Genomic DNA, 15,448 nt, shown 5'->3' on the forward strand with positions numbered 1-15,448 from the left:
GTCTGGGTCAAAGCTACCATCCTTCCCTCTTCCATGACCCCAACCACATGTGTCCTCATCCTCCTCCCTTGTGGCAGACCAGGATTTTTCAGACCTTGTGGTGAGCTGGCTGAGAAAGCCGGGTTGGCTGAAAGTAGTGACTTTTCATTGTAGGGTGAGCTTGCAGCCAGCTTTGCACCTGCGCTGGTGTCCCCGCAGGCTGGATAAGCACTGCTGCCCACAGCAGGGCTGGGACAGGAACCCGTGGGGATGGGGGGTGGGATATAAAGTGTTGGGGAGCTGTACCCCAAGGCTGTTTGTGGTGCTAGGTAAACTAGGGCACGGGCTCAGCACCGCCTGCAGCTGCCGGAGCTGTTGAAGTGCTAGCATAGCCCGACACAGGCTGTCCAGCCTGCCCCGGCCAGCGCTTTCCCCAGCATGAGGCTGGGGCTGGTGGGACTGGGAGTGTGGGACTAGGTGGGACTAGGCAGCATGGGCCCCATCGCCCTCTCCCAGAGGAAGGAGCACTTCATTTGCTCGTGCATATGTATACTCCTTACATAGAGGAGCTGGTCTTGAAAACATGTAGACAAGCATTCCGTCTAGGGTTTTGTAGCACTGATAATCTTTATTTTCTTTTATTACAGTGTATATATGTTTATATATGTAATGATTGTTGGCTGCTGCAGTGAGATACATTATACTCTATAAGCTGATGGAGTTGAGTGCAGATTTGGCCCAAAGCTCTTTTTTCCCACCTTTTAAGAGCTTCTTTTAAGAGCTTTTAAGAACTTCTTTCAATTTGATTTTCTTTTATAGGATCGACTTGCCTTGTCCCAGAGGCTGGTGGGGAAATCCCATCTGTGGCCCATGTAATTGTGAGACTAGTAAAGGGTTTGATTCTGATTGCAATAAGACCAATGGAGAATGCCACTGCAAGGTAAGCAAAAGAAACCAGTCTTAACACGAAATTTCTTTAGTTTAAAAAGTAACCATACCTCTAATAACTACAACAAGTGAGTATCTGAGACGAAGTACACACAGTTGTGCTTTGTATCATATATATATGTGCACAGTGTAGTTAATTTTTGCCTAAACATTTTGCTGGCACTGCCCTTCACAAAACCATACTGTGCAGCTCTTATCTTATTTGCGTTTGGAAAGCAAAACTGAGAGGATGAAAGCCTGGCTCTGATCTCTCTGAAGTGCAGCGTGGTTTATCGGGGGAGATCAGACCTGTGCGCAGAGGAGTGCCGGTGGTGTTTTGTGTATCCCAAGTGAGTAATAGCCATGAAACAGCTCGGGCCAGCTGGGTGAAGCTCTCCCCTGTGCAATGGCCAGCAAAAGGCTTAGCAGCTGGAGAGAGGTAAATAATATGAGCGGCTAAATGCTTTCCTCAGTGACAGCTCTGTCGAGTTTTAGAGGAATTTGCTGTGGACAGGCAGGGACAGACGGGGGATGTGGGAGGGGAGACGCCTCCCTCCTGAAGGTTTTACAAAGGACTTCTCACAATAGGTTTTACAATAGGCTTGAATGACATCAGAGGAGCTGTGCCTGTGCAGACCGACAGCAGCGACTCTGGCCCCATACTTCTTTCCGAAATGCCAGCAGGACGCACAGCCACTGTTGCGTTAAATCGAGTCAGTGGGGCGCCAGCACCATGCTCTTGTGTAATCGCGTAATGCCTCAGATCAAAAGCATTTACAGATGCGATTTGAATACGTGATCATTGGTTGCTCTCTACCCTGTACATGAAAGATAAATGGACGATGCAAAAAGTTTCCTAACTGGCTTGTTCATGCCATACAAGAGTGGAACTGCAAAGCAGAGAAAACTGCAAATCCTCCAAGAATATGTTTGCTGGGTGCTCGCTGCAAGTACATGAGGAGTAACGTGGGCCTTTCAGCCCCACTGCAAATGGTGGTCCAAACCCCGGGTCTCTGCGGCACAGGGCAGCCCAGGCATCCCCCTGGCGCTCAGCTCTGCCCCTCCGCGTTGCCAGGGCTCACACAGCACACTTCCCATAGCTATTATGTTTTCTGCTAATGGTAATATCATTATTATCCCGTGCTTTGCAAAATTAGCCCTTTCATGATGCACGTGATGCTAGAGCAGGATTTCAGAAACACAAGCAATTTGGCACATAAGTCAAATACCTTGTGTCTCTTGTTTTGTTTTTTCGTAGGCAAATTACTACAGGCCCCAGAGCAGTGACACCTGCTACCCCTGCGACTGCTTCCCGTCTGGCTCCCACACGCGCGCCTGCGACATGGAGACGGGACAGTGTCCTTGCAAACCTGGCGTCATAGGGCGGCAGTGCAACCGCTGCGACAACCCGTTTGCTGAAGTTACCGTGAAGGGCTGTGAAGGTACCTCCTGTCCAGCAAGCACTGCTGATCATCTGGGCTGTAGTTGCAGGATCAGAGTCGCTAGCAGCAGGGACATGGCAGGGTGCACAGCGGTGGGCATGCAGCTGCATCCTGGGGTGCACATGAGCTCAAAGGGGTGGCTCCAGTACAGGCAATGGGAGCTGCAGCAGCCTAAACATGCACCCCAGCTCCTATGTCTGTGCCAATATGACTCACGGGGGTTGGGGAAAAAGAAAAAAGCTCATATTTCTTTGATTTTCATCAAATGGAAATATAGCAAGCTTAGTGGGGGAGAGCATAACACTAATCCCAATTTTACTTGAAACCTGAGTTCATCTGCCAGTGCAGCATTGTATTGCTGTGCTGCAGCTGAAGGGGCAGGCGAGAGCCCTCGTGCCTTCTGCCCAGAGAGGCTGTGCCTCACGCCTGGTGCCCTCTGCCTTTCTTCCCCGTCTTGCCCATCCTGCCTTTCCTCTCACCCACCCACCCTCCTCCTGTGATCAGCACAAAGCTGCTGCAGCAGCCATCTCACCACAGTGTGTGGGTGAAATGAAGGGGAAACGTTTTCCCACAATAAAGGAGAAGGCAGAGATAGGCAGAGCCAAAATCCAGAGCCCCATAATCATCCTGAGCTCTCCTCTGCCTGTACCTGTCTGCCCACGCTGCTGGATAAGGAGCAGCTGATGGGTTACAGCTTGGAAGGCACTGCAGAGGTCAGGTATCCTGACGGGGCTTGGGAATTACAGGAAGATCCTTTAGGCAGGTTGAAATATCTCCTTGTTGTGATTTTTATCTTGTCAGAAAAATTGCATCATTTCTTTTTCTGTTTTCAGTAATTTATAATGGCTGTCCCAAAGCTTTCGAAGCTGGTATTTGGTGGCCACAGACCAAGTTTGGCCAGCCAGCTGCTGTGCCATGTCCTAAGGGATCAGTGGGTAAGTTCCCTGGGTAAAACATTAACTATTTTATCTACATGCCTGTTTGAGGGGGAAAAAAGAGCAAAAAAAAATGTGAACATAGGGAATGGCATTAATTCATTGCGTCTAGAGATTACAGCATAGCTCATGCATATCACAACCAGAAGAGTTTAGCTAGCTGAAACTCAAGAACTGTTAAAATACATTTGGACTAGTAGCAAAAAATAAATACAAAAGTGCAGGAGATAAACACATATGAAGACCAGAAATTCTGTATCTGTATTTTCAAAAAAGCACAGTCCGATTTTCTATTTTCTCTTTACTTCATCAAGCAATTCTTACACATGTAACTTTTAGTTTGTAGCGATTTGTGCATGTTCTTTAGCAATACAGCTCCTTTGGGCAAAAATAAAATGAGGAAAATCGTTTGTGTGATGATTGCTTTACTACCGTTGCAGGCTAATAAAGCTAAGAGTTATAACAGAACTTGCATTTTTCCACCTGACATCGTTTCTCTAACCCATAATTCAGGCAGCTGAAAAACGCATTTTATGAAGCACATGACCTGTGTCGTTTTGTACAGCAAGCAAATGACAGTGTGCTTTTTCACGTGTGTCCCTGAAAAAGTTTATCAGATTTTTGAAAACGGAGTTCACAATCTTTTTTGAAGGCTGTTCTGTGGGAAATGAAACCTCTGTCTCATTTCTGGGCCTGGTAACTCTCTGCTGCGAGCGCTCCTCAGGCTCCATGAGTTATAAATGGTTATGTGGCTTCCCCAAATATTACTGGGGCGAGGTCACTGCCTGTAGGTGTGCAGAAGATTTGTGGTCAACCAAGCTCCTGTTCTGAGGATTTTAGGAGATTAAAAAAAAAAAAAAATCAATTCTAAGTGAAGAATATTTACATTATTGAACAGTATAAAGTTGAATTAAAGTAAGTTTTCTGCATTGTTCTTGTGGCTGACCCCAGTGTCTCTTCTAGCAAATAGGCTAGCAGGCAAGGGTGCTTAAAGGAACTGTACATTTTAAGTGAATTTTACAGAAAATTCAAAAAAGTAAGCTTTATAATAATGAATATTCAGACTATGAACCTGAGGCTTAAAACCTGAGGCTTAATTGTATTCACCTAATCATGGAAGAGAAATAATATAATTAAATATTGTTCAATTAAATATAATTCTTGTTTAGCTATTAGTAGTTGAATGGCTTAGACACACGCAATATGTTATGTGCAAGTTAACTAGCACAATATAAATTTTGAATTTGATAACTTGCAATTCACTGTGAAGGATCCACAGCCAAGAATCACATTTTAAAATGACTTGACAAATAGTACAAAATAATAGGCTAAATTAAACAGTAAGCTGTTCACAGACCATTCACAAGTGGCAAAAGGCAATTATATGTGTTGGCTGAAGTGTTTACTGCATGCAGCGTGTGAAGGTGCTAGCATGTTTTGACATGAAGACAGCATTTATCTGGGAGGTCTTCCTATATAGGCTATTGCACAGGAATCCGAGCAGGGATATGTCTTCAGAAATATTTAGGAAGTGCACAGTCTTTCTCATATTTGGTATAAATAAATTGCTGAATTCATTTGAGAACACTAGGGCAGGGAGTCTGAGAGCAGTTGGGCAGATCTTGAAGCTTGCCTAACTTTTCTCTAAAGCCTGAGGAAAATGATTCATGAAGATGAGTAGTTGTTAACTTTTCTCAGACAGGAATCCCAGTTTGAAATATGTGTGTAGCTCTAAGAAACTTGAAAATGTAGGAAATCTGAAAGTCTAGGATATTTGAAATCTATGAAGATTTACCCAGCAAATTCAGAACAGTATTTACCATCACCACTTTGTTTCCTTCAGGAAACGCGGTTCGCCATTGTAACATTGAGAAAGGCTGGCTGCCTCCTGAGCTTTTCAACTGCACCACCAGCACTTTTGTGGATCTAAAAATCATGGTAAGCTATGTTTTCTCGGTTTTGCCTTTATTTTGTAAATGATCATCAATTCAGACTCCAGTTTGATATCCCTGCACTCCATCTTTTGACTGAACCCTTGAACCCCCTCGTTTCCCATCAGGACCCTTGTGCTTTTCTGGCTCTCAGTTACATTTTTCCATTGAGTTGTCGTGTCAACCCTTTCTCAAGACAAACACCATTTTGATCAGACACCTCCTTTGTGCCAAAAATCCCTAAATGATGATTGTCTTTGTAACTAGAATGAAAAAAAAAAAAAAGATAGTCATTGGGTTTTTAATTCCTTCTTGTCTCTGATTCAGAATGAGAAGTTACACCACAATGAGACCAAGTTGGATGGAGACAAAACCATACGTATCGTGAGAGTGCTGCAGAATGCCACCAAATACACACATAGCTTGTATGGCAACGATGTGAGGACAGCTTACCAGATGATGATCCGGGTCCTTCAATATGAGAGCCAGCAGCAAGGGTTTGACTTGGCAGCCACGAGGGATGTGGAATTCAATGAAGTAAGAGAGATACTATACACTGTGCTGAGCCTTTACAGTTCCCCTTAAAAGTTTTATGGCAGTAGATAATTATATTTGTCTTTGACGAAGGTGGAGTGAATATCATGTAATTGCTTAATCTGTGTCACAGATGAGTCGGTCTTCTCCATTTAGAATGGAAAGTTGGTTATGCGTGTGTGTATGCACACACATACGTGTAATACAAATATCGTAGAAAGTGCTGTTAGAATGAATATCATCATAGTAACAACCAGAAGCAAAAGTCCCCAAATGAAAAAATAATCAAGTTGATGTATTATTCCTGGATAAAATAGTTTTGTGTACCATATTTACTTTTGTTGGAAAACCTGCCTAATGTGATCATTTTCATTTAAATGTGCAGTGAACTAACTCTGAGCCAGTTACTGACTCTGAAGGTTTCTTATAATTCAGTTTGGAAACACTTGAGTCATGTTTATTAAAGAGTTGGTACATTGAAAGACACTCCATACCATACTGATATTTTAAGTGATGCAGGCACATACAAAAATGTGTGCCAGAGGGTTTCTGCTAGTCAGGGCACTCATGAAAGACCCAGTTATTACCAAAGACCATTGTGGTGGAAAAATGTGAGATGTGGAGGAAGTTGGGAGTTTTCTGTGGTCTGAAAATGTCAACGGTTGGATGACCCATGTCGGTCTCATAGATCCTTGTTCCCATGTGTGCTGCAGGGTACTGCTGTCCACACTTGCCAATACTGTTTCCAAGATCCCAGCCATGGCACAGCACAGAGTCCAAGCTAAAACATCCTGCTGAACCTGTGCTAGCAGAGCCCGGAGCTCAGGCACCAGCATAGGGATGCTGGAACAACCCTCCATGGGCCAAGACTGGCCTCTGTGCTGGCCAAAGGTGGTCTGGTTCCCTTTGAAGGTGTGCTACACCCAGCTCACTGCTCACACTACTCCAGGAGGACCAACCAGGTCAGGCAGACTTTGGGGTGACCTTGGAGACCCTGTGCAAGGCCAAGCTGCACCAGGAGAGGACGTCCCTGGGGAGGGGGGAGCAGGAGGAAATGTGACTGAGAAAATTCTGCAGTGTCTTCGGCTGTACAGTCAACACAGAGTGGAGAACTTCTGAAACGTTGAACATTTAGAGGCACCAGATTTTAAGAGATTCCGTTTTTCCTTTCCTAAGGAGAAACTGTGCTGACAAACTTGTACTTGCAGGCTGTGGAGTGAATGATTTCCCCATTCAGATCTTGAGAAGGAACTTAATTTTTAGCATGTTTTGTTAAGTAAAAATAAGAACAGTAAGCAAAAAAAGTGGTTTGGAAACCTCTGCTTTAATTTATTATTCTCTGCACCTGGCACTGAAACTCATACAGATGATGTTTTCAAGAACTCCCTAAATATTTTTAGGATAGGTCAGGGATTTGAGCACTAATCAGTAAAGTTCACGAGAAAAAGGAGGTAACATCCTGGGCTGAGGGAGCACAAGGGGAGAAGGATTTTTTTTTTTTTTTTAATAGTCTCAGGTAGGAGCCTGAAAAATAGATAATAAAAAAACATAAATAACATTCACAAACACTGAGGAGGCCTGGTACCAAGTACAGCATGTGTCTCCTGCGTTCCTGGGGAACCATGTAGTGCTCCTCGCCCTAGTAGGTAGTCATACTGGCAGCCTCTTCTATCTCATAGATATGTGCTTGGAACCTCAGACAATACTTAGAGAATATAGCATCTTCCCCATTTGCTTCTAAATGAAGGGTTACATGTATCCAAATATTTGCCTTGGCTATTTTAGAACTTTATGATTAATTCCTACCATCATTTATGCAAATTTTACCTTAGTTAGGTTTTGGCACAACAATGTAGTTCATATGTACACCAAGATGAAAAACTTCTTAGCACCTTTCCCGTTTAAGCCATTTAACGCTCTCTTTTGGGGTCTTCTTCCATTCAGCCTGAGGGTCCCTTTGGATATTCTTGTAAGAAAGGGTAGAAGGGGCAGGTCCTCAGCTAGAACTTCTGTTTTAACACCATTTGTAAGCAACATAAAAATGGGGGGGAAACAACATAATTTAAGTTTTCTTATGTATCTTCAAGTTTGTACATGCAAGTTAATATTCGCTCTTGTCATTCTTCACCGTGTAAGTTGTCCTAGTTATCCAGGAATCAACAAAGTAAAAAAAAAAAAAAAAAAAGAGAGAAAGCAATATTGCTATATATAGCTTTCTTTTGATTTTTTTTAACATATCACATTATTTTGATTTCTCTGGGGGAATTCTTCAGTGTACACACCAAGCACTCTGCTTTTCTTGTCTCTCATCTCTCCAAGACAAAGAAAATATGGTTAGGTTTTGCTTCTGCATTTTCTTGCTAGGTTTCCTGTCTTAAAGGGGAAAGAAAGTAAGCAGTTCTCTTATAACCTCCAATTTTGGCTTACTTTGCTCATAAAAAGTTTGGAGGGATTTGCTTTATGTAACAAAAAAACCTCAGGGTGAGTAACTGGTGTGCATATTTTCATAAGGCTGCTTGCATTAAAATATTTCATTACACGCTCACCTGAGGCAGTAGTGCCAATCATTTTCAATATTCCTCACTTGAAACCCAGTGCTTTGTTTGCCTCATAATTTAGGCTTGTACTTTGTTTCTCAGAATATTATCAAAGTGGGTAGTGCTCTACTGGACCCCAGCAACAAGGAGCACTGGGAGCAAATTCAGCGAACGGAGGGTGGCACTGCTCACCTGCTCAGGCACTACGAGGAATATTTCAACAACGTGGCCCAGAACATGAAGAAAACCTACATGAGACCTTTTGTCATTGTTGCCGCTAACATGAGTGAGTATCTGTGTTGAAAAGCCATTTTGTATTAGAGCTTTAAAAATTTGCTAGATAGAGGTGCTAGCTGTTTGTTTTAATAGTACCCACTGAGAAACAACGTACTTGGATTTTCTAATGTAATCAGTGCATTCATTTCAAGTTAGTTGAGCCTTGATCCATATCTCTCAGTTGCCATGGGGGCCTCCTGGAAGGTGTCTGATCTGTTTTCCCTCTGGGCCATGCCACTGCTCCCTGTGGCATTTTGTTGCAGTCACAGTAGTGTACAGATGGTAGGAAGGACAAAGTTTGTAAGTAAAGGTAATACCTTTTGAGACCACCTAGTATGGTTGAACATAAGTACATTACTTCTTTGAAAGAATCACCCCACCACCACCACCTGAAGAATTACTACAGTACAAGAAAAAACCTACTATTGATTGTATACTTCTGATTTTCATATGTTTTCTTACCCTGGAACCTATCCAGAAAATCATCTTCTGTAGAAATTCCTATGCTGAAAGGTATTTTCTCAGAATCACCCATCCAAGCCTTCAAACACACTCCCAGCCTTGCAAAACCCATCATCAGAGCAAAATCCTTGGGGTCCAAAATATCCAGAACAGGTCTAAACTGAGAAGGAAACATCAGACATACCCAGATATTTTCCCCATCCATCACAGCAAATGCCTCCTCTAACAAGCAAAGAGCAGTTCCTGCACTTGCCGGACAGTGACGTACTTCACAGATGTCCCCGCGGTACACGTACGAGTGAAGCACAGCAACCACAGCCTGGTCGGCCTCTTTACCCATTTTCTCCCCTACCCTCTCTATATCATTTTCTCCCCAGGTACCGACAGTCTGAGCTGATCGGGTGTTGGTGATAGTCCTGCTCTGAGCAGGTGATGAGACTGAGTTGGGTGACCTTCAGAGGCATTGCTATCTGGTTTTTATTTCAGACCTGAAGAAGGGCTTATGTGCCCAAAAGCTTGTCTTATTTTCCCACCTACACCCATTGGTATAAGAAATGAATTTACATTTGCCTACAAACCTTGTCCTGAGAGTGCTTCATGTCCACAGTCACAGGGGTGTAAAAAGCAAAGGCATGAGACAGTCAAGCTACAAAGTTTATAAAGTCCTGCATCAACTCCAGGGGGGACGGATTATTGTTGAACTAAGCCAAACTGAAACACTTTGATTTCTGTTTAATAAACCAAAACCAAAATATTTCCTTTTGATTCAGAACTATCAGAATCAAAATATTTTTATCTTCACACTCAGAAAAAAGTATGCTCAGTGTTTTAACCCAACTGAACTGAGATGAAAACAAAAACCAGAATTTCTTGCAGGTTGTAAATCGTGATTTTTTTTTTCAACCAGCTCTTCCTGAGTAAAAAGGCATGAGCTTGGGAGGGGTGAGGCAGCTCTGGCCTGAAACGGGTCTGTTTTCTTTTGAACAGTTTTTCCAGGTGAACATGGTGTTAATGGAGTTTCCTAATGGCTCATCTGGGAGTTATTTAGAGACTAGGAAAGGAATGGGAATTTGCAGATCTTAACTTGGATATTTCTCCGTATAGAAACTTGCAGTGGATCACAGCTTTCGGTGTAGGGTTACCCCCAGGACTTCCAGCTTCTCACTTTTATTAGAACACCTAAATTGGCACTCAATGACTTCTCTTAAATAGGAAAGTTCAAGCCAACTCAGCTGCTTTTAAATATTTTGGCAGTTAGACAACAGACGGAGCTAATGAGCCAGAGAGGAACTGCTAGTGTAGGGGAAGAACTGGAGGACTAAGGAGTAGTCCCAGGTAAAATCGAGGTTATTTCTTTGCTTAGCTGACGTTGCAATTTAACAGATGCAGAAGTATATTTCTGAAGCAGCAGATTTATCTTTCCCTACAAGAAGCAAGTCTGAAATTGGAACATGCCATTTCTATATATCCAGTGTTTGCGGTAGTGTTTTCCTAGTATGAGATACTGTCTTGTGAATTCCTTTCCACTGCCTATGCAAAATGTATTTGTAACTTGATAAACGTAACATAATGTTGAAACGTAAGCTTTTAGTTGTCACTTAAAGTATTGAGAGAAATTAGAATTATTTTAACCTTTCAGTTGTGTTTTGTTTTGTTGCAATATCGTATCTGAAAGCATTGAAGTTAATTTTATGGGAAACTTTTTTCCCCCCCAGTTATTGCTGTTGACATCTTTGACAAGTCTAATTTCACGGGAGCTAGAATACCACGATTTCATGAGATTAAAGAAGATTATCCAAAAGATCTGGAGTCATCTGTTGTCTTCCCTGATACTTTGTTCAGACCTTCAGAGAGGAAAGGTAAAACCCTTCTGCTGCCATTCAGAGGGCAATTTTGACTAACTCCCAAGTAGCGAGATTAATCCTCGTGAAGCGGAGTGTGGTACTAGGGTGAGAGTGGGGCAACCGTCTACACAGGCGAACATTATTTAGGGATGGAGCAGCTGTGCATACTTCTGAGGCATTTTGCCTGCCGGCAGCAACGACAAGCGTGGGGGTCTGCGTAACTTGCTGTACCTGTCTGTCAGGTCTCACTCATGGCCCCTCAAACCGCCCTGTCAATGCGGGAGAAATGCTCTGCCTCCGTTCCCACCGGGATGGGACGGCTGCCTGGAGCCTGCAGCCCCACGGCCACCTTCCCCCAGTCCCTGCAGAGATGGAGGGGAGGCGGTGTGAGAGATGGAGAATCCAAATCTGGGAGCAGAGCTGTGTTATCAGAACCTGACAGCAAATAAAAAGCCTTGAGCTGCGCAGGGAGATGGGTGATGAGGGAGAATACGTGGGCAAGTACATGCTTCCCAGTGTCTCTGAAGTACCTGGAGATGGCTGAGAGGAACCACAAGTTACCTTGGGCAAGGGAAGAGAGAGAGGGTAACGCAAAGTGCAATTATTATACACATACCATGGCTGAATATCCTCCAAATGGGGAAATAGTAACACTTGTGAAGATAACACATAGTAATGAATAAGCTAATACATCTTTGTGACTTTTTCCTCAGAAAATAGGGCACCTGTTTGTATGACTTGTATCTTTTCTGTAAGGAAAAAGGGGATGTGAATTTTAAGACATACTGCCAAAATTGAAAGCTCATTATGTGATAGAATTAGCAGAGAGAAATCCCATGTGACCAATTGTTGTATTTGTAACACTAGCTTTGCCATATATAAAGGTACGTGCAATTTAATAGCATGCATATTGTTTTAATGTTCTCCTTAAATCATACACAGAATATTTATGTACTTCTGGATCTTCTAGCTTAGAAATGGCTTATTTTCTAGCTAGACTAAATGGTTATTCATGGTTCTATGGTTATTTGATTAAAAATTTTATTAAAAATATCAAATATAATGTTATAAGCCTAGAGTTATAACATCAGTAACATTTCTGTATCTTTGCAATCACACAAAGCAAAATTACCAGTTTAAATGATATCTCCAAAGTTGTGTGGAAAGAATTTAATATTTCTGTTAATCCCATAGCAGTGCCTACAATGAAGCCTTCAAATCAAAAATTATCCTCTAAGGTGAAGAGTGATGCAGTAAGCTCTGAGAGTGCTTTTACAAAGAGAAAGAAACGACACCCAGATGACTCAACACATCATACTGTTGCCATGGTCGTCATATACCGATCCCTGGGACACCTCCTGCCTGAAAACTATGATCCTGACCGAAGGAGCTTGAGGTAAACTTCAAAGCTATTTGTGAATTGTGCAGATCCTTTCTTCCACTTGCTGTGAGTGTGCAGGGAAAGCAGAGCTGCTTTTATACTGACCAAATGTCATCTGTGCTGCAGTTGTCACTCTGGCACACTGTGGGAGAATATCCACGTCAGTAGTGCCAGCAGCTTTTGGAAGCACAGCTGTGTGGAAGGCTGATGTTGCATCTACTTCATTTTCTGAGTGGAAGCTACTGGAAATCTTTGATTTGCAGAACCTACCAAATCAACGCTTTGCATTTTAACTTTTAGATCATTTTGCAATTTTTCTCCTTCTGCAGATTGCCAAATCGCCCTATTATTAACACACCTGTAGTGAGCACAGCCATTCACAGTGACGGGGAGCTTCCTCCCAACCTGATGGAAAAGCCCATCATAGTGGAGTACACCTTGCTGGAAACAGAGGAGAGAACGAAGCCCGTCTGTGTCTTCTGGAATCACTCCATCACGTATGTATCCTGCTCGCTTTAGGGCGGTGTGTGGCAACTGTCTCAGTGGCAGAGAAGTTCCACCCAGGAGGATAATTCTGGAGGAAAACCCTTTTCACTCAGTTTATTCAACTGGCAACTGATTCCTGGTGGAATAGAGCCATGTAATCACTTCTCACCAACCTGAGAAAAGTGAAAATAATCATAAGTCCTCAAACAAAGGATTAGCCATGTGGTTTCTAACAAACACAGTGCCATCATGTGTTCCTGCAGGGTTCATTTTCACCCAGCAATAATAAATCTCACAATTTCCTTCTATTTGCTCATGCTTTTTGCCCACAGATGTATATCTGGACAGGTGTAGTCCGACTCCAGTGCCTGAATTCATGGCTCGTCTGAGGTCCATAAGTCAGAACTCTCATTGCCCCACACCCTCCTTAAAAGGAAGGCATCGCCAGGAGATGTTTCAGTTCTTACATGGGCTGAATCTTCTCTTGTTACATTGCAGAGACTATGGGCAGAGTACATGGCAAGCAGGCACCCACCCTTGATGCCTCAGCCAGGGCCAGTGCAAAACATTACAAACCCAAGTCTTCATGTTGGTAAAAAGGAGGACTGAGGTTTTGCAGATAAAATTATATGAGTAGAGATTATAAATTTTTGAATCTCAAAGTTTTGAATCAAAAATCAACCCAAAGACAGTTGCACAGATAAGAAGCAACTTACCTTTCATTCCGTCAACTATTGTGGACTTGCTTTCATTTGTTTTAGTGAAAACTTGGAGGGAGAGGGAATACCTTCTTTGGGACCTTAGACCTCTTGCAGTTGTTAGGAAGTAATCCTAATACATAAGCAGAACATAAGCAAGGAGCATTTGACTTTCTAGGAGGCAGGTGTGAGGGAAGAGATGAAATGTTCTGAAAATGGCTCATTTAGGTCTTTTGTATTCAGTAAAGTTAAAGATACAGACATATTTTTCTTGAAAATGTGAAAAATGTTAAGAACTGTATATGCTCGTGTTTTGTTGGGTTTATGGCATTGTGGAAACAGCACAGTCCTGTTGGAGATATTTCAAGAGTATGGATAAAACAAAAGAAAATGTGTTGAGAGGTAACTACATGCTCTGCATGTTATGATTTCACAATATTGTAACTATATATATAATGCAATTTTCAACCATAAAACCAGGTATATAGTGAGAGGATGATATTGTCTGCCCAGGGTAAGAGGAATAGCTGTTACTCATTTCCTAATGATCCAAAAACTCTAGTAAACCTATGGAAAAACCCATTAAAAGGCAATATCCTGTGCTGGAAATAAAAGAGCAAACTAACCTAGGAAATGTTTGCCTCCTAGTCAAAAGCTTTGGGCAATTATATCATGGAAAGGATCGAAGAGGCAACAGAAATCTGTTATGTTAGCAATAATAAACTACTAAATTTGCTGCACGTAAAGTAGTGTAATTGCTGCTATGTACAGATGATTCTGCCAACTATGAGAGAATGGCAAGTCCTTTTTCATAAATTTTGAAACATTGTATGGGCTTGAATAACTCATTAGCTCTGAAGTGATTCATCTATTAGCTATTTGCTGGCAACTTCAATGGCATTGTTGTCTGTGTTACGTCTTCCTACAGCCACAGTTAAAAAGCAGCTCTTAAACTGCATGTAACAAAGGAGTTTTTAAAAAGTGATTACTTTTCAAGGGAAAGTGATATTAAAACTGTTTAACAAATATTTTATTGCTGAATGAGAAAAATCTCCTGTAATACCTAATCAAAAACTCTTTCAGTAACGACGGGAGTATTTTTATTGCTCATTGACTTCAGAATAGGATAATTAATGTTGAAAGAAAATAATGTCTGAAGTCACTGGAGTTAACCAAGGCTGAACAGGGAAAAATTTTTAAGGGAGCAGTTTCAACCCAATGTTGATAAAAGAGATGTCCTGATAGAAAATATTGTTTACTGTTTTTAACTTTTTCTTGTCTACTTTTTAGAGGAACACTATGATAAAATCATATTACTGCTGAAACATATTTCACGCAAGAGTTTTACAAGCAGTGTCTAAATCTAGGGAAATAGAGTTGACTCAAAAGCATGTGTATCTCTGTGGTTTTTTTATTTTTTTACCTTTGTTACAGCAGTTTGCTCTGTGCAATCACTTCCCCATATTGCTTATGTGGTCACTGACACAAAAGCAAAGATTTTTTTTTTTTTTTTTTTTTTTTTTTTTTTTAAACTCAAAACAGATTGTTATAAAACCACAAAATTTGGCCAGCAAAGCCACATGTCATAGCAGAAACTACTTCAACTGAAGGGTTTTTAAGTTAATGATACTCTTTCAGGAAGGTGACAGCTATAAACATTTCTGTCTTGGTACTTACAGTCCCCTTTGGTTGCAGAGCAAGAGCTGCAATAGCAGCAGGCAGTGAGGGGGGATCAGAGGATGGCTCTCAGAAATGCCTTTTTTTCCCTGCAGGATTGGTGGGACAGGTGCCTGGTCCTCCAGAGGGTGTGAGCTGTTTTCCAGAAACCAGAGCCATATCGCTTGCCAGTGCAACCATATAACCAGCTTTGCTGTCCTGATGGACATTTCGAAACGAGAGGTGGGTGATGCCAGACTCATGATTTTCAAGGGCCTTGGTTTTCAAGAGCTTTGATTCAGATCTTGAGCTTGAGCTTTGAACATGTGTCAGAGCGTCGTCAGCGGATCGATCCCACGT

The 15,448-nt window shown here is 42.1% G+C and overlaps 1 protein-coding gene across 1 annotated transcript in view; it reads left to right on the top strand.

Annotated features, from left to right (window-relative positions):
• CELSR1 (cadherin EGF LAG seven-pass G-type receptor 1) overlaps positions 1-15,448 on the top strand; it is a gene marked incomplete at both ends in the record, with an annotated part of 173,206 nt that overhangs the window by 135,576 nt on the left and 22,182 nt on the right. Inside the window, 10 exons of the mRNA XM_082308675.1 lie at positions 799-919; positions 2,165-2,348; positions 3,182-3,283; positions 5,127-5,221; positions 5,542-5,751; positions 8,388-8,571; positions 10,739-10,882; positions 12,062-12,263; positions 12,578-12,745; positions 15,205-15,331. Of these exons, the coding sequence (XP_082164801.1) occupies positions 799-919; positions 2,165-2,348; positions 3,182-3,283; positions 5,127-5,221; positions 5,542-5,751; positions 8,388-8,571; positions 10,739-10,882; positions 12,062-12,263; positions 12,578-12,745; positions 15,205-15,331 (1,537 nt within the window). The remainder of the gene's footprint in view (positions 1-798; positions 920-2,164; positions 2,349-3,181; positions 3,284-5,126; positions 5,222-5,541; positions 5,752-8,387; positions 8,572-10,738; positions 10,883-12,061; positions 12,264-12,577; positions 12,746-15,204; positions 15,332-15,448) is intronic.

Source organism: Platalea leucorodia (assembly GCF_965183815.1).
Source record: "Platalea leucorodia genome assembly, chromosome: 4".
Taxonomy (NCBI): Eukaryota; Metazoa; Chordata; class Aves; order Pelecaniformes; family Threskiornithidae; genus Platalea; species Platalea leucorodia.